The sequence below is a fragment of the Bison bison genome, unplaced genomic scaffold, assembly GCF_000754665.1.
Source record: "Bison bison bison isolate TAMUID 2011002044 unplaced genomic scaffold, Bison_UMD1.0 scf7180017863790, whole genome shotgun sequence".
Taxonomy (NCBI): domain Eukaryota; kingdom Metazoa; phylum Chordata; class Mammalia; order Artiodactyla; family Bovidae; genus Bison; species Bison bison.
The window spans coordinates 31692-52595 of NW_011494362.1; the positions used below are offsets into that span (position 1 = coordinate 31692).

At 35.5% G+C, this 20904-nt stretch overlaps 1 protein-coding gene across 1 annotated transcript in view; it reads left to right on the forward strand.

Moving 5' to 3' along the window:
* Window positions 1-694: 694 nt before the first annotated feature.
* Window positions 695-20904, forward strand: part of PDS5A (PDS5 cohesin associated factor A) — an 89871-nt gene continuing 69661 nt past the window's right edge. The window contains exons 1-6 of the mRNA XM_010833563.1: window positions 695-1412; window positions 2455-2541; window positions 3058-3155; window positions 7296-7422; window positions 11411-11491; window positions 16554-16694. Coding sequence (XP_010831865.1) covers window positions 1209-1412; window positions 2455-2541; window positions 3058-3155; window positions 7296-7422; window positions 11411-11491; window positions 16554-16694 — 738 coding nt within the window. The 5' untranslated portion in view covers window positions 695-1208. The remainder of the gene's footprint in view (window positions 1413-2454; window positions 2542-3057; window positions 3156-7295; window positions 7423-11410; window positions 11492-16553; window positions 16695-20904) is intronic.

Genomic DNA, 20904 nt, shown 5'->3' on the forward strand with positions numbered 1-20904 from the left:
AGCCCTGGGATTTCTTTGGAAGGAATGATGCTAAAGCTGAAACTCCAGTACTTTGGCCACCTCATGCGAAGTGTTGACTCATTGGAAAAGACCCTGATGCTGGGAGGGATTGGGGGCAGGAGGAGAAGGGGACGACAGAGGATGAGATGGCTGGATGGCATCACTGACTCGATGGACGTGAGTCTCTGAACTCCGGGAGTTGGTGATGGACAGGGAGGCCTGGAGTGCTGCGATTCATGGGGTCACAAAGAGTCGGACACGACTGAGCGACTGAATTGAACTGAACTGATGAAGCTGCCAGGGCTTCCCAGGTGGCACTAGTTGTAAAGAATCCACCTGCCAATGTAGGAGACAAAAGAGAGTTGGGTTCGTTCTCTGGCTCAGGAAGATCCCCTGGAGGAGGGCATGGCAACCCACTCTTGTATTCTTGCCTAAAGAGTTCCATGGACAGAGGAGCCTGGGGGCTACAGTCCATAGGGTTGCAAAGAGTTGGACTGAAGTGGCTTAGCATGCATGCACATGAAGCTATGAAGTTTTTTTTTCCTCTTTGCTGGGTCTTTGTTATGGAGTACAGGCTCCGGGGGCTTCCCTGATGACTCAGAGGGTAAAGAATCTGCCGGCAATGGAGGAGACCCAGGTTCAGTCCCTGAGTCAGAAGATTCCCTGGAGATCAGGGCAACCCACTCCAGTATTCTTGCCTGGAGATTCACATGGACAGAGGAGCCTGGCAGGCTACAGTCCATGGGGTTGCAAAGAGTCAACTATTGAAGGGACTTCGCACGCGCTCACAAGCTCTAGAGTGCATAGGGCTCAGTAGTTGGAGCATATTATCTTAGTTGCCCCACAGCATGTGGGATTTCAGTTTGCTGACGAGGGATTGAACTCAGTCCCCTGCGTTGGAAGGCAAATTCTTGGCTACTGGACAGGTAAGTCCCAAGCCATGAAATTTTTACCTGAGCTAGATATAACTTTAATAATGAGAGTCTTAAGTTCTTCATAAATGTGGTACAAATGCAGATAATGCATCTGTCAGTAATCCAAATGTTGGTACTTATCCATGCTTGTGGTCTTTACTCAAATTCTTAAATGAAGATGTACATAGTAACTGCTGGTTTGTTTTGTGATGGAGATGAGTAAATATATATACTTTTTCACTGGCTTCTAAATATCAAGAGTTGACTATTTTTTTCTTTTATACATTTTTGCAGATGGTAGTAAAGACTTTTATGGATATGGATCAGGACTCAGAAGATGAAAAACAGCAGTATCTCCCACTAGCCTTGCATCTAGCATCTGAATTTTTTCTCAGGAATCCCAATAAAGATGTGCGTCTCCTTGTAGCATGTTGTTTGGCTGACATCTTTCGAATCTATGCCCCAGAAGCTCCATATACTTCCCATGATAAACTTAAGGTAAATACAACCTTTACAAAATTGGTTATCTTTTATAGTTTAGCTTAATACCCTTAGGAACATAGGTTTCATTTTAGTCACCTTGTCATCGTAAGAAGATTATGTCATAAGTTCTAAAAACAAAATAATTATTTATTCAGTTAGTATTCATTGAATATCCATAAAATGACTGGTATATTTATGAGACATTTGAAAGATACAGATCAAAACGGTCCCTGTCTGCTCATATCTGACCTTCAGGATAGCCAATCTTAAAGGCCAGGTGACTGAGTTGAAGGGATGGTGGATGAATGACACTTTTTAAAACAACTATATAACAGAATTCACACATTCAAATGACTATTTTCCTCTGCAGGTTATTTTATATGCAAAGCTACATGCTCATCTTGATGGTTCTGCCTTTGTTTGAAAAGTTTGAGGAGCTCCTCTTTTGAGTTGATCTCTTAAACTGTTTTCATATTATGAATACTTTCAGATAGCCCATAAATCAGTTTATTCCATATTGATACTATTTGGGGTTAAAACTTCTAAAGAAAGCTTATTAAGAAACAGAGCACTGTTGTGAAAAGTACAGTCCCTTGGACCAGTCTATTATTGGTTTTGTTCCACACAACTTTGTAGTCACACATCAAATTCAAAAATAGGTCTTGAAAATTATTATTTACATCTAGGGAATTGTAATGGAAGTACTTCATATCAAAGTACTTTAACTGAAGATAATTACCATGATACAATATAGTCAATAAAGTGGAAGTTCTGTACTAGAAGAAAGGGTAGCAAGACATAGAACCTATGATTCTCTCAGAATGAGAAAGCCTAAAGATATGTGGCAGTAATAATCTTTATCTTTGCTTCTAAAGGATGTAATTTTAAATGATTTGCTCTTTTCCAGATATTTTGAGTAATGGACTAGGCTAGTCCCAAGGATAATTTTCTTTTATTGTTGTCTTTAATAGAGAATGTATATATAGACTGTTAGAATATTGTGAACGTGATAAGTATTTGTGTTTAAATTAATATATTTTATCATCTTTTAAAACAGGACATATTTTTGTTTATTACCAGACAGTTAAAAGGTTTGGAGGATACAAAGAGCCCGCAGTTTAATAGATACTTTTATTTATTAGAGGTAATATTTTTTTTATTTAATAAATACCACTATTTCATGTTGTAGGAAATTCTTTATAGTAACTTTATAATGTAAAATGAATCTTTTTGTTTGTTTTATACAAAGCCCACTTAAGAAAATGTCATTTACAATATGTTTTTTCATTCTTCGTATCTTCATATTCCATGGGCAAAACTGTTACATTGAGACTTTATTTTCATGTTTTTATTCTTTTCTAATCCGAAAGGAGATTAAATCAAATTAATTTTCACTGCAGTTAATATTTTGTATGTATATATGTCCTACCAACCTCTGACAGTTTAGTATTTTTCAATAAGAAAAGGTTAATACCAACGGATACATATCTTTTTAAAGGTCAGAGTACGTGACTGCTGAAACAATTGTAGTTTTATATGTTGGGGTGTTATAAGCTTTAATATAGATTTCTAATTCTAAAAACTAAATTTTATTAATGAGCCTACTTTTGTGTAACTATTCTCTGTATGTGTGAATAATTTATTTATTTATTTATTTAAGAATTTAGCATGGGTTAAATCGTATAACATCTGCTTTGAATTGGAAGATTGCAATGAAATTTTTATTCAGCTTTTTAGGACTCTCTTCTCAGTGATCAAGTAAGTTATTTTTTAAGCTTTCTGTTTGTCTCTTTTTCTTGTTGTGCATATTGAATTATCATGTACTGTGTATTTACACTAAGATCTTTTAGGTAAAAGGAAATGTTTTCCTTAGAAGACTTAACATAAAGAGGAAAATAATCATGTTGTCTGAAAACTCTGTCTTTATACTGACATTTTAAGTTATGGTATCAAATGTATGTTGTTGTTTAGTCACTGAGTCATGTCTGATTCTTTGCGACCCCGTGGACTGTAGCCCACCAGATTTCAATCCAGTGCTTTATCTTGGTGTGTGTGTGTGTGATTTTAGTCCAGTACTTCGTGTGTGTGTGTGTGTGTGTGTGTGTGGTTTCATTCTAGTGCTTCATCCTGGTGTGTGTGTATGTGTGAGATTTCAATCTAGTGGGTGGGTGGGTGTGTGTGTGTGTGTGAGATTTCAATCCAGTGGTCTGTGTGTGTGTGTGTGTGTGTGTGTGTGTTTTAGTAAACCAAGCATTGTTATGAGATGTGTTCTATAGCATTACATTATATACAAGCAGTATATCTCAAATATATTTTAAATTTTCTAATAGCCACATTAAGAAAGGTAACATGAAACAAATGAAATTTATTTAAATAATTTATTTCAACATGTGGTTCTATCCAGACTTGAGTAGGGCAGTAGCCAAATGGCTATTGCATAGCGACTTCGGTATTGAATAGCACATTTCTGAAGTTTTCTGTAGGTTTCTAATGAATACTATTACGTATTTTTCTTTTCCTTAGTTAGAATGGTAGGAAGAGAATATAACTTGGGATAAAGTGGACCAACCTAGTCTAGTGATAGAAGCTTATGAAAAGATTGCATGAGAAAAAACTTTCTTTGACAACTAACTGAAGGTCCTTAAGTGAATGATAGACTGTATAAACTATACCTTTGTGTTGGTTAGCTTTTGCTTCATAACAAAGCAACCCACAACTTGATAGTTTAAAACGTACTCCATTTTATTTAGCTCATGATTCGGCTTGGTAGTTCTTTTTGTCAGGGCTGGACTTGCTCCTGTATTTGCAGTCAGTTAGCAGAACATCTGGCAACTGGCTGATGTACTAGGACAGCTGGGTCACATGTCACTCTGTCATCATCCAGCAGGCTAATCCAGGTCTCTTCATATGCTGACTCAGTTTCAGAAATTGCAAGAAGGGCACACCCCACCACAGAAGCACTTTTTAAAACCTCGGCACACTTCATGTTTACTTTTAATTCATTGGCCGAGCAAGGCACATAGGCAAACCCAGATTCAAAGGTTGGTTAGATAGACTCCTATTTTGTTGGGAGGAGTAGCATTTTAAAGACATGTGCATACAGAGATGAGAATAGTTTGTGGCCATTGTTTGCTTTCTGCCACATATGTGCAACTTTTTTTTTTTTAATGTTAAGATTACCAACAAAATGAAAAAGAAACTCCTGAGTTGTTATCCTGCCCATTTTATTACCTTGACTGTCCACTTGCTGCTGCTGCTGCTGCTAAGTCGCTACAGTCATGTCCGACTCTGTGCGACCCCACACACGGCAGCCCACCAGGCTCTGCCGTCCCTGGGATTCTCCAGGCAAGAACACTGGAGTGGGTTGCCATTTCCTTCTCCAGACTGTCCACTTAAGTCCACTTACTACTGTGCAGTTATACTTTTTTCTTCTATTACTTTTACATACACATACTTTCTTTGATCCTTTTAATAGTTTTCTTTTCTGAATCTAAAGATCTAAATTTATTCTTGACCTAATTCTTTAATTGAAAAAAATCACAGTGAGGTAAATCAGTAAAATAAGACTTGCCTTTTGAAAGAGGAATTTATTGATTTGTATTTATTGACACATTTACCATATATCTGGTGTTCTTCATTCCTTTGTATATATGCAGGTTTCCATCTTGCATTATTTTACTTTAGTCTGAAAGACTTCTTTAACATTTCCTATAGTTCAAGTCTACTGCTAATAGAATTCTTTCAGTTTTTCTGTGTCTGAAAAAACCCTTATTCCACCTTCGTTTTTGAAAGTTATATTCATGGTATGAATATTATGTTAATAATACTTTCCTCTCTTCTTTTCTGTCTCAGTACTTTTAAAGATGTTCCTCTATCTTTTTCTGGCTTACACTTTTTAAAATGATAAGTTTTTGTCATTTAAAATCTTTATTTCTCTGTTAATAATGTATCTTCTTTTTCTTTACCCACTTAAGATTTTCTCTGTATTGCTGCTTTTAAGCAATTCAATTATGATGTCTCACAGTGGAGTTTTCTTCCTGTTTGCTGTGCTTGGAGCTCACAGAGCTGCTTGGATATGTGGGTTTATGCTTCTGATTACTAGATGCCTTGTGAGTTGTAAGATTTTCCACTGTAGTTGAAACACACACGTTGTATGATCTGTGTGAATTCCAGGGATTATTCCTTCTACTCCTTTCAAGTGGTTCCTTCCCCAAACTCAAGAGATTTCTTTCCCAGCTTATGCTAATCACTAAGCACCTGAAGACTCAGGGGTAGTCTCTGTGAGCTTGCTCTCTTGAGTAGTTCTTTTCCCTCTGGTATTCTGCCCTGCAAACTGTAGTCTCTCCAGACCCAGATAAACCATTAGGCTCTGCTAGGATCTTCTCTTCCTGTACTGAAGCCTGGAAACTTTTATAGGTAGAAAAAGTAAGCTTCCCTTCTTTCAGCAGCATGTGTATAGGGTCTGATATGTTTTCATATATTTTGTTCATTTTTTTTTTAATTGTTTCAGGTAGAAGAGTAAATCCTGTTATTGAATCTTGGCTGAAACTAATGGAAATAATTTTTAAGTCTGTTTCATTTCTCTTTCCTTCACTCCTTTCCTAGTCACAAATGATATGGATCTGAGACCTAAATACTCTCTTCATTTTTTTGTATCAAGCTGAGTATCTCTGTTCTTCACTGCCTACCTCCCCCCCCACACACACACACACATACACACACACACACACTCCTATATAGTTGATTTTTGCACAGTCTTGGCCTTTAGTAAGCAAGATATTTGAGAGAGAGTATTTTTCTAAAAGTTGTAGAAAACTGTGAATCTAACAATAGGACAGTTTTTCACTAACTTTAAAAATTTTGATCTTTGATTTTACCACTAGGTGCCCAACAAGTGTATTATATATTATTTCAAGCTTATTTTTTAAATATTACAGATAAGAGATACATAAATGATAATAAAATTTAGATTAGTCTTAATTTAAACTTCCCTTTGTCTGTAGTAGTACAACTAAGTTATACCATTCTCTTGATTTGTCTTTGCATATATATTCTGATAAATGTGAAAACGAACAGGTCAAGTCTTTAGTTAAGATGCAGTCAGAGAGGTAGAAGCCTAGATGTTCTCTTGACTTAACAACAATTTTGTGGCCAGTCTTTTTGGGTAAGTTTATATCAGCACTAGACTTATTAATTGAGAAGTCCTGCCCTTGACTCTGCACTAGCTAAGGAAGCAGGACTGAAACTGATTCTGGCTTTATACCTTGTTGATTTTTCATTTGTTTGTTTGAAATTCTTTGAGAGACAGCAGGATGACTTTTTCAGAATCTTAAGTCATGAGTTCTGGTAGCATTTTACATGAGACTTTGGATTTTCAGTATTGTTGAACTAAAACTTCTAGTGGCAAAGATATGCAAGTGTTTACATAGGTCTTTTTTGTGTTTATAGTTCTGTCGTTTGGGGGGAATTATTAAAATCAAAAAGGATGAAAAGCTATCTACATTCTTTATCTTGTACATTTTTTGTTTCCTTAAAATTTTATCATTTTTTAAAATACAGGGGCATGTAAGCAAAGACTTCTTTAAGGCTGACATTTTTGTTTCATTGAATTTAACCCATTCTTTGAATTCTAGGTGTATGGGGCTTAATTAAATTTTTGTATGTGTGAAATAGTTTACAGTGATTCCTTAGCTGTTTTAGCAATAATCACGAGAGGAGCAAGTAAATATGGAACAGCCAAAATTTCTTTGCCATTATTGGTGTGGTTTGCTCAAGGGAAAAATCCTTTACATTTGAGATAGTTACTTTAAACTGGGAAGTTTAATTTTCTTTGGTTAAAAAAAAAAAAAAAAATTTCCTTTGGTAAGCCTAATTTGTTTTTTCTTTTTTTTTTTAAAGCAATAGCCACAATAAGAAGGTACAAATGCACATGTTAGACTTGATGAGTTCTATCATCATGGAAGGTGATGGAGTTACTCAAGAATTATTGGACTCCATTCTTATTAACCTCATTCCTGCACATAAGGTCTGTATAGTATGAAGATATTAAAGGTTAATATTTAATGGTAGTACTACACATATGAAAACTTGTTTTTCACCATTTGCAATCCCATGTAATTATTCCCACTGTCACTCTCCAGTCCCAAGTAAATTAAAGTAACACACATAAGTCTTATAGCTTGTTGTCTTTAAAAGACATATTTTCACTTGGTCAACTGCTGCCTCTTCTCTGGAAAATTAAAAATGTTCCAGATTGACCACTCATATCTAGTATAGGAATTGCAAGGGATTGAAGTACTGTCTTGGTTTGGTTCTTTGTTTTAGAAAAGAAAATGTATTTACTACTTTCTAATAGATACCATGAAATTAAAAGATGCTTACTCCTTGGAAGAAAAGTTATGACCAACCTAGATAGCTTATTGAAAAGCAGAGACATTACTTTGCCAACAAAGGTCCATCTAGTCAAGGCTATGGTTTTTCCATTGGTCATGTATGGATGTGAGAGTTGGACTGTGAAGAAAGCTGAGTGCTGAAAAATTGATGCTTTTGAACTGTGGTGCTGGAGAAGACTTTTGCGAGTCCCTTGGACTGCAAGGAGATCCAGCCAGTTCTTCCTGAAGGAGACCAGTCCTGGGTGTTCATTGGAAGGACTGATACTGAGGCTGAAACTCCAGTACTTTGGCCACCTCATGCGAAGAGTTGACTCACTGGAAAAGACTCTGATGCTGGGAGGGATTGGGGGCAGGAGGAGAAGGGGACGACAGAGGATGAGATGGCTGGATGGCATCACCAACTCGATGGACATGAGTTTGGGTGAACTCCGGGAGTTGCTGATGGACTGGGAGGCCTGGAGTGCTGCGATTCATGGGGTTGCAAACAGTTGGACATGACTGAGCGACTGAACTGAACAGATACAGAGTGTAGGAATTGGTATTTCGCCTTAGAACCCATGTCCTACATTTTTCTTAGGCAGTTTCAGAAAATGATTTGGGCAAAAGCAGAACTTATATGGTTAATGTTAAGGGGAAAAGGATGTTTAAGAGCAGTCTATTCCTCTCCATTTCCTTTTTCTGTTTCTTTCTGCTCGCTCCCCCTAAGAAAGTGAAGGACTTAGCTTCCCCCGCTCCAGGTCCACCACTGATGTGCACTGCACTCAGGCCTATCCTACTGTTGGTACTTACTTTCCTGCTCTTTTCCTCTAATTGTTCAGTGACTTGTCATCAGATGTCTGATAAATGTGTATCTAATTATACTATTCACAATAAGATGCAACCAATTATAAATTCTTTTCCTGACTGATATATTATTTACATTTTTTAAAAATTCAAATGAGTCTATAATAGGTCAAAATTTTGAGAGTATGGCAGAGAGGTTATATATGTTAGGGAAAATAAGAAAGGAAAAACTTTATGAGGAATAGTGTATTTGGTGTTTGTATTCTAGTTAGAGTGTATTTTTAATGAGTAGAACTATGCCTTTTTAGGAAATAGGTTTTTTTAGTTTTATCAAGATACAAATGATATAGAGCACTGTATACGTTTACCTACATTCAGTTCAGTTCAGTCGCTCAGTCGTGTCCGACTCTGCGACCCCATGAATCACAGCACTCCAGGCCTCCCTGTCCATCACCAACTCCCGGAGTTCACTCAAACTCATGTCCATCAAGTCAGTGATGCCATCCAGCCATCTCATCCTCTGTCATCCCCTTCTCCTCCTGCCCCCAATACCTCCCAGCGTCAGAGTCTTTTCCAATGAATCAACTCTTCGCATGAGGTGGCCGAAGTATTGGAGTTTCAGCTTTAGCGTCAATCCTTCCAAAGAACACCCAGGACTGATCTCCTTTAGAATGGACCGGTTAGATCTCCTTGCAGTCCAAGGGACTCTCAAGAGTCTTCTCCAACACCACAGTTCAAAAGCATCAATTCTTCAGCACTCAGCCTTCTTCACCGTCCAACTCTAGCATCCATACATGACTACTGGAAAAACCATAGCCTTGACTAGACAGACCTTTGTTGGCAAAGTAATGTCTCTGCTTTTGAATATGCTATCTAGGTTGGTCATAACTTTCCTTCCAAGGAGTAAGCGTCTTTTAATTTCATGGCTGTATTTACCATCTGCAGTATGAAATCATTTATTTCATTTAAACATGAAACATTTAGTGAACATCCATTATCTCATAGCTGCAAAATTAAAGAAATAGAAAAAAATTTTTTTTTCTTGCAAATGAAATAAATCTTAGGATTTACTCTCTTAATGAATTTCACTCACATATAACATATAGCTGTTTTTAAATAGATTTATCATGTTTATGTCACTAGTACTTACGTCTTAGTTGGAAGTACCTTTTGACTGCCTTCATCTAATTCTGCCTCCCCACCCCCTGCCTTAACTACAAATCTGATATCTTTTTTTATGAGTGAGTTTTTGAAGTGTGATTGATCTACATAACTCTTCCTTAGTTGTGGTTACACAGTATTTCTCTACAGTTCAAAATGATCACCTAAATCTAGTTACAGTGTATCAGCATATAAAGATTTACATAGTTATTGATTGTATTCACCACACTGTTCATTTCATATCTGTGACTCAGTGATTTTGCAGGTGGAAGTTTGTATATGTTAATCTCCATCACCTGTTTGTTTCCTCCAAGATTGCCTTAATTTTGAGCTAATCTTAGTCTTTTGGAAATGGAATAAAAACCTGGAGCAAGTAGCAGGAAGCTATGGCCTGTAGACCAAATCTGGCCCACTGCCTATTTATGTAAATAAAGTTTTATTTGAACACAACCATGCTTATTTGTTTTCATTGTGTCTATGGTTGGTTTCCTGCTGCAACAACCAGAGGTGTGTAGTTGCAGCAGTGACGATATGGCTGGCCAATAAATAAAGCCTAAAATCTATATCTACCATCTGCCTCTTTGCATAAAAATTTTGCTGACTACTAACCTAAGGTGTTGGAGAAGGCGATGGCACCCCACTCCAGTACTCTTGCCTGGAAAATCTTATGGATGGAGGAGCCTGGTAGGCTGCAGTCCATGGGGTCGCTAAGAGTCGGACATGACTGAGCGACTTCACTTTCACTTTTCACTTTCTCGCATTAGAGAAGGAAATGGCAACCCACTCCAGTGTTCTTGCCTGGAGAACCCAGGGACGGGGGAGCCTGGTGGGCTGCTGTCTATGGGGTCGCACAGAGTCGGACACGACTGAAGCGACTTAGCAGCAGCAGCAGTAGCAGCAACCTAAGGTATAGGATATCCTTGCCTTTTTTTGGAGATAAGTGCAAGATGATGGTGAATGAATCTGTTTGGTCTAAAACTGCAAAGTGTAGAGATGTTAATAGGTATTTTTCAGCACAAGGATTCCATTTTCAATAACTTTAAAAAATTAAATATATCTTTTTGCAGACTTCCTCAGACCCTTTAATTTATTACCACGCATTGGGAATCTTGAGGAATGAAGGCAGTAGTTAGCATTTCAGAAATACAACTGATTGAGAATTTTGCTTGAAGCACTTCCCATGTCTCCTCTTCGTCAGAACAGACATTGATTAGACAGTGAAATACTGAGGATAATGTGTGGGTGTTAAGGGATTAATGGGTGTGATTATCAATTCACATTGGTTTAGTTCAGTCGCTCAGTTGTGTCTTAACTCTTTACGACCCCATGGACTGCAGCACGCCTGGCCTCCCTGTCCATCACCAGCTCCCGGTTAACAAAACCTAAAAGTCTTAGATTTAGTAAAACTAAACTTAATATAGGGTTGAACTTTTGGCTAATTACCTACTTTTTTTTTTTTTTTTTTTTTGTATTTTAGTTTTTGTTTCATGGTTGTGCTATTTGCAACTTCTGCGTTTATGACGTCTTGACTAGTGGATATTGGGTAAAACCTTGAATGCAGTTCAGTTATATTTTTTGCTTCATATTTTCTGAACTTTGAAGACTTTGATGATCTAGTGGTATTATCTTGTAAATTCATTAATTTGTTTGTAACTTTGCATATTTTTTGTGTTTCAGAACTTAAATAAACAGTCGTTTGACCTCGCAAAAGTCCTATTGAAAAGGACAGTCCAGACTATTGAAGCATGCATTGCCAATGTAGGTATTTCTGCCTATCTTTTTTCTGTAATTTTGTAGTTCTTAATCCATAAAGGTATGAATTTATTAGAACCCTTCACATAAAGACTTATTTAGCCTGTAAACAGTTTCATCTATTTAGAAGAAATATATAAGAGAACTGATATGTCCAAATGTAACCAAATGCAGCATAACTTTATAAGCTTTATAGACATGGTTTTTAAATGGCACAAGATAGAGGATGTTAGGTCTGCAATTCCCACCCTTTCTTCTTTGTATTTTATCTTTTTATCTCCTTACGCTGGTCTTTTTCACTTTCTCCCTTCATCTTTATCTCTGGCTCTCTGTATATATAGTTTCTTCCTCATGTCTCTAAAGTATTCTTCTGAGCCTTTTTGGCTTTCCCTCTTAAATAGTTGTTAATAGAGTAGTAAGTTGTTTTTGACTTTCGTGTATATATTGTTTTGTTTTTACCACAAAGTCAATAAAGTAATTCTAAAAAAATATTATAATTGTGCTGCCTTAATGTAACAAGTTCATTATTGAACATTGGTCAGACTCTTACCTGTTTTTTGACACTTTATATAAAACTGAATTGTTCATTTATGTTTCCACATCTTGACATCATTTTTTTTTACATCATGTTTTTATTTATGACAAGAATGATTATAAGTGTTCCTTTAAATTCATATATAATTTACCTAATCATTTCCCTCTTGCCTTGCATTTAGGTTTTCTTCAGTGTTTTCTTTAGTACAGTCTTCTTGAATGTAGTATTTATTTACTGTTGAATTGTTTTCTACGTATAAAAGTCTTAAGTATATTTAAATCTTATGAATTATTAGTATTAATTTACTAAATACTACAGTGAAATTTGTCTTTTTTCAGTCTCAAGTATCTTTTTCTCACTTCTCAAAAATAGCCATTACCAATAGATTTTCATATATCCTTCCAGAATTATTCATATGTGTATGTGTAGTTTAAAATTTTGTTAAAACTCTTTTCCTTATTCTTTTCAAGTTCTTCACAATATTTTCTAACTCTTAATATATGTTGTCTTTCAAAAGAAATTTATCATTTGATGATACTACCAAAAACATGCTCAGATCAGTTGCATACAATTGCCTCTGTAGCATTTTTACATTTTATTTTTTTTTGTTTTTTTAAAATTTTATTTTATTTTTAAACTTTACAATATTGTATTAGTTTTGCCAAATATCGAAATGAATCCGCCACAGGTGTACCCGCGTTCCCCATCCTGAACCCTCCTCCCTCCTCCCTCCCCTACCCTCCCTCTGGGTCGTCCCAGTGCACCAGCCCCAAGCATCCAGAACCGTGCATTGAACCTGGATTGGTGACTCGTTTCATACATGATATTATACATGTTTCAATGCTATTTTCCCAAATCTCCCCACCCTCTCCCTCTCCCACAGAGTCCATAAGACTGATCTATACGTCGGTGTCTCTTTTGCTGTCTTGTACACAGGGTTGTTGTTTCCATCTTTCTAAATTCCATATATATGCGTTAGTATACTGTATTGGTGTTTTTCTTTCTGGCTTACTTCACTCTGTATAATAGGTTCCAGTTTCATCCGTCTCATTAGAACTGATTGAAATGTATTCTTTTTAATGGCTGAGTAATACTCCATTGTGTATATGTACCACAGCTTTCTTATCCATTCATCTGCTGATGGGCATCTAGGTTGCTTCCATGTCCTGGCTATTATAAACAGTGCTGCGATGAACATTGGGGTACACGTGTCTCTTTCCCTTCTGGTTTCCTCAGTGTGTATGCCCAGCAGGGGGATTGTTGGATCATAAGGCAGTTCTATTTCCAGTTTTTTAAGGAATCTCCACACTGTTCTCCATAGTGGCTGTACTAGATTGCATTCCCACCAACAGTGTAAGAGAGTTCCCTTCTCTCCACACCCTCTCCAGCATTTATTGCTTGTAGGCTTATGGATCGCAGCCATTCTGACTGGTGTGAAATGGTACCTCAGTGGTTTTGATTTGCATTTCTCTGATAATGAGTGATGTTGAGCATCTTTTCATGTGTTTGTTAGCCATCTGTATGTCTTCTTTGGAGAAATGTCTATTTAGTTCTTTGGCCCATTTTTTGATTGGGTCATTTATTTTTCTGGAGTTGAGCTGTAGGAGTTGCTTGTATATTTTTGAAATTAGTTGTTTGTCAGTTGCTTCATTTGCTAATCAATCAATGTTATACACCACATTAACAAATTGAAAAACAAAAACCATATGATTATCTCAATAGATGCAGAGACAGCCTTTGACAAAATTCAACATCCATTTATGATAAGAACTCTCCAGAAAGCAGGAATAGAAGGAACATACCTCAACATAATAAAAGCTATATATGACAAACCCACAGCAAACATTATCCTCAATGGTGAAAAATTGAAAGTATTTTCTCTAAAGTCAGGAACAAGACAGGGGTGCCCACTTTCACCGTTACTATTCAACATAGTTTTGGAAGTTTTGGCCACAGCAGTCAGAGCAGAAAAAGAAATAAAAGGAATCCAAATTGGAAAAGAAGAAGTAAAACTCTCACTGTTTGCAGATGACATGATCCTTTACATAGAAAACCCTAAAGACTCCACCAGAAAATTACTAGAGCTAATCAATGATTATAGTAAAGTTGCAGGATATAAAATCAACACACAGAAATCCCTTGCATTCCTATACACTAATAATGAGAAAACTGAAAGAGAAATTAAGGAAACAATTCCATTCACCATTGCAACGGAAAGAATAAAATACTTAGGAATATATCTACCTAAAGAAACCAAAGACCTATATATAGAAAACTATAAAACACTGGCGAAAGAGATAAAAGAAGACACTAATAGATGGAGAAATATACCATGTTCATGGATTGGAAGAATCAATATAGTGAAAATGAGTATACTACCCAAAGCAATTTATAGATTCAATGCAATCCCTATCAAGCTACCAACGGTATTCTTCACAGAGCTAGAACAAATAATTTCACAATTTGTATGGAAATACAAAAAACCTCGAATAGCCAAAGCTATCTTGAGAAAGAAGAATGGAACTGGAGGAATCAACCTGCCTGACTTCAGGCTCTATTACAAAGCCACAGTTATCAAGACAGTATGGTACTGGCACAAAGACAAAAATATAGATCAATGGAACAAAATAGAAAGCCCAGAGATAAATCCACGCACATATGGACACCTTATCTTTGACAAAGGAGGCAAGAATATACAATGGATTAAAGACAACCTCTTTAACAAGTGGTGCTGGGAAAACTGGTTAACCGCTTGTAAAAGAATGAAACTAGACCACTTTCTAACACCATACACAAAAATAAACTCAAAATGGATTAAAGATCTCAATGTAAGACCAGAAACTATAAAACTCCTAGAAGAGAACATAGGCGAAACACTCGCTGACATGCATCACAGCAGGATCCTCTATGACCCACCTCCCAGAATATCGGAAATAAAAGCAAAAATAAACAAATGGGACCTAATTAAACTTAAAAGCTTCTGCACAACAAAGGAAACTATTAGCAAGGTGAAAAGGCAGCCTTCAGAATGGGAGAAAATAATAGCATTTTTACATTTTAAAAGTATTTTTTCTAATTTAATTTTGTTAGAAAGGAGTGGAGATATCTTTTAATTTGTGCTTTGATATTATATTCTCTTTGTTTCTTCTTCCTATAATGCTTTTAAATTATCAGCCTTTGTATCATCACCTTTTCCTTCTCTTTGTCCTCTGATTTTAAATGTTTCTGACTTTCTGGGGTTTTTTTTGGCTGTGCTGGGTCTTTGTTGCAGTGTTCAAGCTTTCTCTAGTTGCAGCAAGTGGGCTCAACTCATGGTAGCAGTATGTGGGCTTCTCATTGCAGTGGCTTCTCTTGTTGTGGAGTACAGGCTTTAGGGTGCGCGGGATCAGCAGTCAAGCCTCATAGGATCAGTAGTTGTGCCATACGGGCTTAGTTGCTCCGCAGCATGTGGAATCTTCCTGGACCAGGGATTGAACCCATGACCCTTGGCAGGCAGATTCTTATCACTATACTGCTAGGAAAGTCTCTTTCTGGGTATTTTGGGGGGGGGAAAGCAACTCGTCCTCCACCTTCAGTTATTCTTTATTGCGAAATTCATAGAGAAAGTGTGTATGTGTCCACATATGCTCAGTTGCTTAGTCGAGTCCAACTCTGTGACCTCATGGATGATAGCCTGCCAGGCTCTTCTGTCTATGGAATTTTCCAGGGAGGCGTATTGGAGTGGCATTTCCTACCTCAGGAGTTCTTCCCAACCCAGGGATCAAACACACGTCTCTTGAGTCTCCTGCACTGGCAGGTGAATTCTTTACCACTGTGCTACTTGGGAAGCCCAAGTAAAGAAATTACTCAAACTTAAAAATCCAAAAGATTTAGTCATTTAAAATTTTTTGTCTGCTCTAAAGAAATTTCTCTATAAAATCCTCTGCTGCTGCTGCTAAGTCGCTTCAGTCATGTCCGACTCTGTGTAACCCCAGAGACGGCAGCCCACTCGTCCCTGGGGTTCTCCAGGCAAGAACACTGGAGTGGGTTGCCATTTCCTTCTCCAATGCATGAAAATGAAAAGTGAAAGTGAAGTCGCTCAGTCGTGTTGGACTCTTAGGGACCCCATGGACTGCAGCCTACCACACTCCTCTGTCCATGTGATTTTCCAGCCAAGAGTACTGGAGTGGGGTGCCATTACCTTCTCTGATAAAATCCTCTACAATGGATTAAATAAACTATTTAAATTGTTTTGTTTTTTTTTAATAACAGTTCATTCCTAGAATTGTCATCCTAATTTGAAAAAAAGGTAACAACTCAATTACTTTAAAAATTTTTCATATGACAGTCATAATTTGATGATATTTGGAGATTTGTTCTGTTTTGGTGACTACCCTATTATATATATTAGTAATTGAAACATCGGTTCTTTTTCATCTTCCTCACTTGTATATGGAATGCCTAATTTATAGTTTTCTTTTAACACATTTATAAAAAGCCAGTCCAAGTTTTTAAATTAAATGGATATTTTGTTTTTGTTTCTGTCTCCTTTAGTTTTTCAATCAAGTACTGGTGCTAGGAAGATCATCAGTAAGTGATTTGTCAGAACATGTATTTGATCTGATTCAGGAACTTTTTGCTATAGATCCCCATTTATTATTATCTGTTATGCCGCAGCTTGAATTCAAACTGAAGGTAGGACTGACTATAATTTCTAAGTTCTTTAACTTTTGAGAGAAACATATATGTTATATTGTTTTCCTTTAACTGTAAAAGAATAAAATGTGAGTTCAATTTATCTTATATTTAGTTAAGGTATACATCTTTTTTAATCATTCAAGTAAAACAGAGACTCTCATCTCAGTGATGTTTTTCATTGCAATTAAAATTATAATTTACTTAATTGTTAAACGCCTGATAAACACAGTGATACAAATAACATATGGAAAGTGGAGTTATCCCCAAAATGTATAAAATGTTATTAAATGATATATATTATTATATGTATATGTTTTAGAACATCAAATGATATCAGACTCAGTACTCAAAGGATCTTGATTTTAACTATTTGGCCCTTTCATAGTATAGATCAAGGACAAAAATTTTATGTTATGACTTGAGCATATCTGGGAGGTTTTTTTTTTTACTGTTGTTTTTTTAAATAACCAACTAAACAAATTCATAATGCCTCAAAAAATACGAAAATCTTAACACTCAGTCCTTTCTCCTTGTTAAACTTTAGAAAAGAACATGTTACATTTTGCTTGATATTCTGGAATTTTTGAAAAATTTTTTTAATATCCAGTATTTTATTTAATCCTTAAATCAGACTGTGGTATATTTAGGACCAACACTACCAATTTTGATTTTTTAAGTTATGAAAAACATAAGATAAATTATTATGAAAAGTTTAAGATGAATCATTTTGTCCATTTACACAGTTAAAATGTATTTGGGATTCGAACTCTGATTTCAAACTCTTAAAACAGGTATAAGATTTGTCCATTTTGTTTTATGATAAGAATTTGCTGTTCACATATGAAAGACATTTTACTAGGTTTCTCAGAAACTGTTGTATGGAAAATGTTACACAGAGAACAAAGTTTTGTTTTGTTTTTTAATAATAGGTTTATTTCCACAACAGTCTAAGAGTGGTTCCATACCAGATTATTTTATAAGGCATTAAAATATTTTCTCCCAGTCTAATATATAGAGTTTGAATATGAAAATCAAGCCTCTTTAATCCTTAAACAAGGCTGCTATAATAGATGGTGGGAATGGATTAGGAACTAGACTTCAGGATTTCAATGAGTAAGCTTAATGTAAACAGAATGAAGTTAAACTACATTGGTTGTCCATACCCCATTCTTCTATAAGTTCATTTACTTACATCAGAAGTTAAGAGCTGAATCTGGCCTCCCAAAAATGTTTTATTTGATAAATTTTATTTCAAAATGTCATACAAAGAATTTTCTCTTTTTAAAAAGTTGATAACATTGAGTGAATGAATAAATTTTAAAATCGGACTTTGTTGAAAACTCCAGATTAAACATTTTCTTTAAGAAAAAAAAAAATCAGATGATTTGACAACGTTTGGCTAGAACTTGAGTAGTAGTACCTTAAATGGGTTATGAGCTTGTCTCTACCACAGTTGTCCTCAATTACTCTTCATCTTGTACCCTCTCTATGAAAATTTGGTATTTTCATAGGCATACTTTAGCAGTAGGCGCACAAAAAAATTTTTTATAGATTCCTTAATTCCCTTTTTTTTTAAATTTAGCACCTTAGTTAATGTTATTTCTATATAGTCTCTTTTAATACAATATGTATAACCCAAGACCATTGATTTTTATGTTTTTCTGTATTCTTAGATAAATTTTTGCCTTTTTAAAACTTTATGTTGAACTAGTACCGTATCTAAATAATAGTAAGGGAATATTTTATTGTTTTACAGCAAGTGCTATCACCTATGTTCTTATTTGCTTCTGACTGTAACCCTAGCCTGCACCAGTATTACTTTTCTCATCCCAAGTGAAGAAACAGATTCAGAGTAGTTCAGATACTCTCTCTATAGAATTGTGTGTGTGTGCTTAATTGTGTCCAACTCTTTCCAACCCCTTGGGCTGTAGCCCACCAGGCTTCTCTGTCTATGGTATTTTCCAGTCAAGAATACTGGAGCAGGTTGCCATTTCCTACTCTGAAGAGATCTTTCTGACCCCATACATCAAACCTGTGTCTCTTGCATCTCCTTCATTGGCAGGTGGATTTTTTTTACCACTTCACCATCTAGAAAGCCTATCTGTATATAATTAGAGTGCCCCTTTTTTGAGTCACCAGTATATGCTAAGCAGATAGCCTAGGAAGTTTTTTATGGCTGTGGTGACTTTCTGTAGATGTATTGCTGAATTGTAGCTACAGCTTCTTTGTAGTGAAAAGTCCTCTAAAGACAATAAAAGTGTTTGAGAAAATGCTTCAGAATCACTGTTTGATTTTACTTTTTATACTGGGCCACTGTCTGCACCTGTGTACACTCTCCATTGCATAGTCCACAGAGTGCTGTTACTCTCTCGTGTTTTACGGGGTACTCTGATAGCTGAGTTACTTAGCAGCAATGGCTATAGTTGTCAGAAAATTTGCCACATTTTACATTATAATTTTTTCATGTTAGCCAGAGATAGACAGGCATTTATATTTATTCCTCAATTTAAAACATTAAAACACAATCATAATTGCTTTATTTTGGTTGGAGAAAATTTTTACAGAGAATTGTTCTGAATCGATTACGTTAATTAGAAACAGTAACAGAGTTGGTTACCTTTTCCAACTAAGGCTGAAGAAAAATAAAAACTAGGTGGCCTTTTGAATTTCTTTTAGAAAGCCACTGATAAATTATTAATACAGAATTTCTGATTTTTACCCATTCTTTTAATTAATACTTTATATATATATTTGTATTCAAACAATATATTAGGTAATAGCTCAATGAGATAATTTTCACTTAGAGATAGATTACCAATATAGGTATGTATCAGAGACACCAAATAGTTTTTGCACCAGAAAAAAATTACCTTCATTATCATCATATTCTAGTCTCACTCAAGGAACATATTTAAAAATCAAAAAAGGCAGGGGGTGAGTGGTAAGTTTTCATTTAGTTTTATTTCAGTAGTTACATGTGAAATAATCACCAGGTTACTGAAGTGGTTACTTTCAAGTAAAGTAAAATTTCCACTTTTTCTAGTGCTTGAAATTTAAGGGATAGATTGGTTTTTCTTTAAAAAGAAAATAAATTATGTTAGCTAGTCAGTTGAACTTACAAAAGGCAGCACTGTTCTTCATTGTAGTCATATTGCTTGAGAAAGACTTTGTCGAAGAAAATCATTTTTGTAGTTTTAAGTTTTAAACCTTGAATTTTCATTTTTACCTGTTTGATAAGTGTGCCTATCTTTTAACCACAAAACCCCTATCTCTGAAAATTAAAGCATTCTTTAAAAAAAGATAATACCTCCTCTAGTCTTTCTTTTTTACCTTGCTATCTTTTCCAATGAGTATGTATTGACTTTCTGGTATTACTTTAGACACACTGTATTTGAACATTTTAAAAATTGGAAGTTGCTTTTTGTTATTGTATTTGAACACTTTAGAAATTAGCAATTGCTTTTGGTTATTGTCTTTATTTTCCTAGGGAGTGTGTAACTTTTAAAACATTTCATGCACCATGTGGTTTTAGAATAATTCGATATATATTAATGTGGCTTCACTAGTGAAATGAAGGACATTTTTGTAATGTATATTGATTCAGGATAAGAAAATAGGCCCCTATCAAAAATGAAGTTTTGCTTTTTTGTAGTGTTCAGTTCACTTGACTTTATAGATCCTTGTAAGATTCATTCTCTTCTGTTAAAATGAATTTTTCTGAATCATGACATTCTTCAGTATTTTGTGCTCCAGTCAGGAGGGGATCATTGATTAAAACTTCATATACCGAAAAAAAAAAAACCTTTCAGATATCAAAACCTTAATTGATATGGGTTTATGTTGGAGATGAAATTGTAGGGCAGAAGTTACTTGTAGGTCTTCCATTCACAGAATTTTTTCTAGGACTCTTAGGGAATGTTAGAATTAAATCATTATCTTCATATTTCTACAGCATCTGTACAGATTGCAAGCAAGCAGAGAAAACAGGCATAAATTAACAGTTGAGAGGGAATGAAATAAGAGCAAAGGACCTGATGATCTAATGTGGAATTAAATCAACTTCTGCATAGTAAATGAGAGAATACAATATTTTAAAGTTTTCATCATTATAAGCAAAAATAGTGAAATTGCAGCTTCTTGGGACTATTTTATGTTATTTTTTTATAATCTGATGAATAAATCTCAGGTTTTATTTATTTTCTTTTTT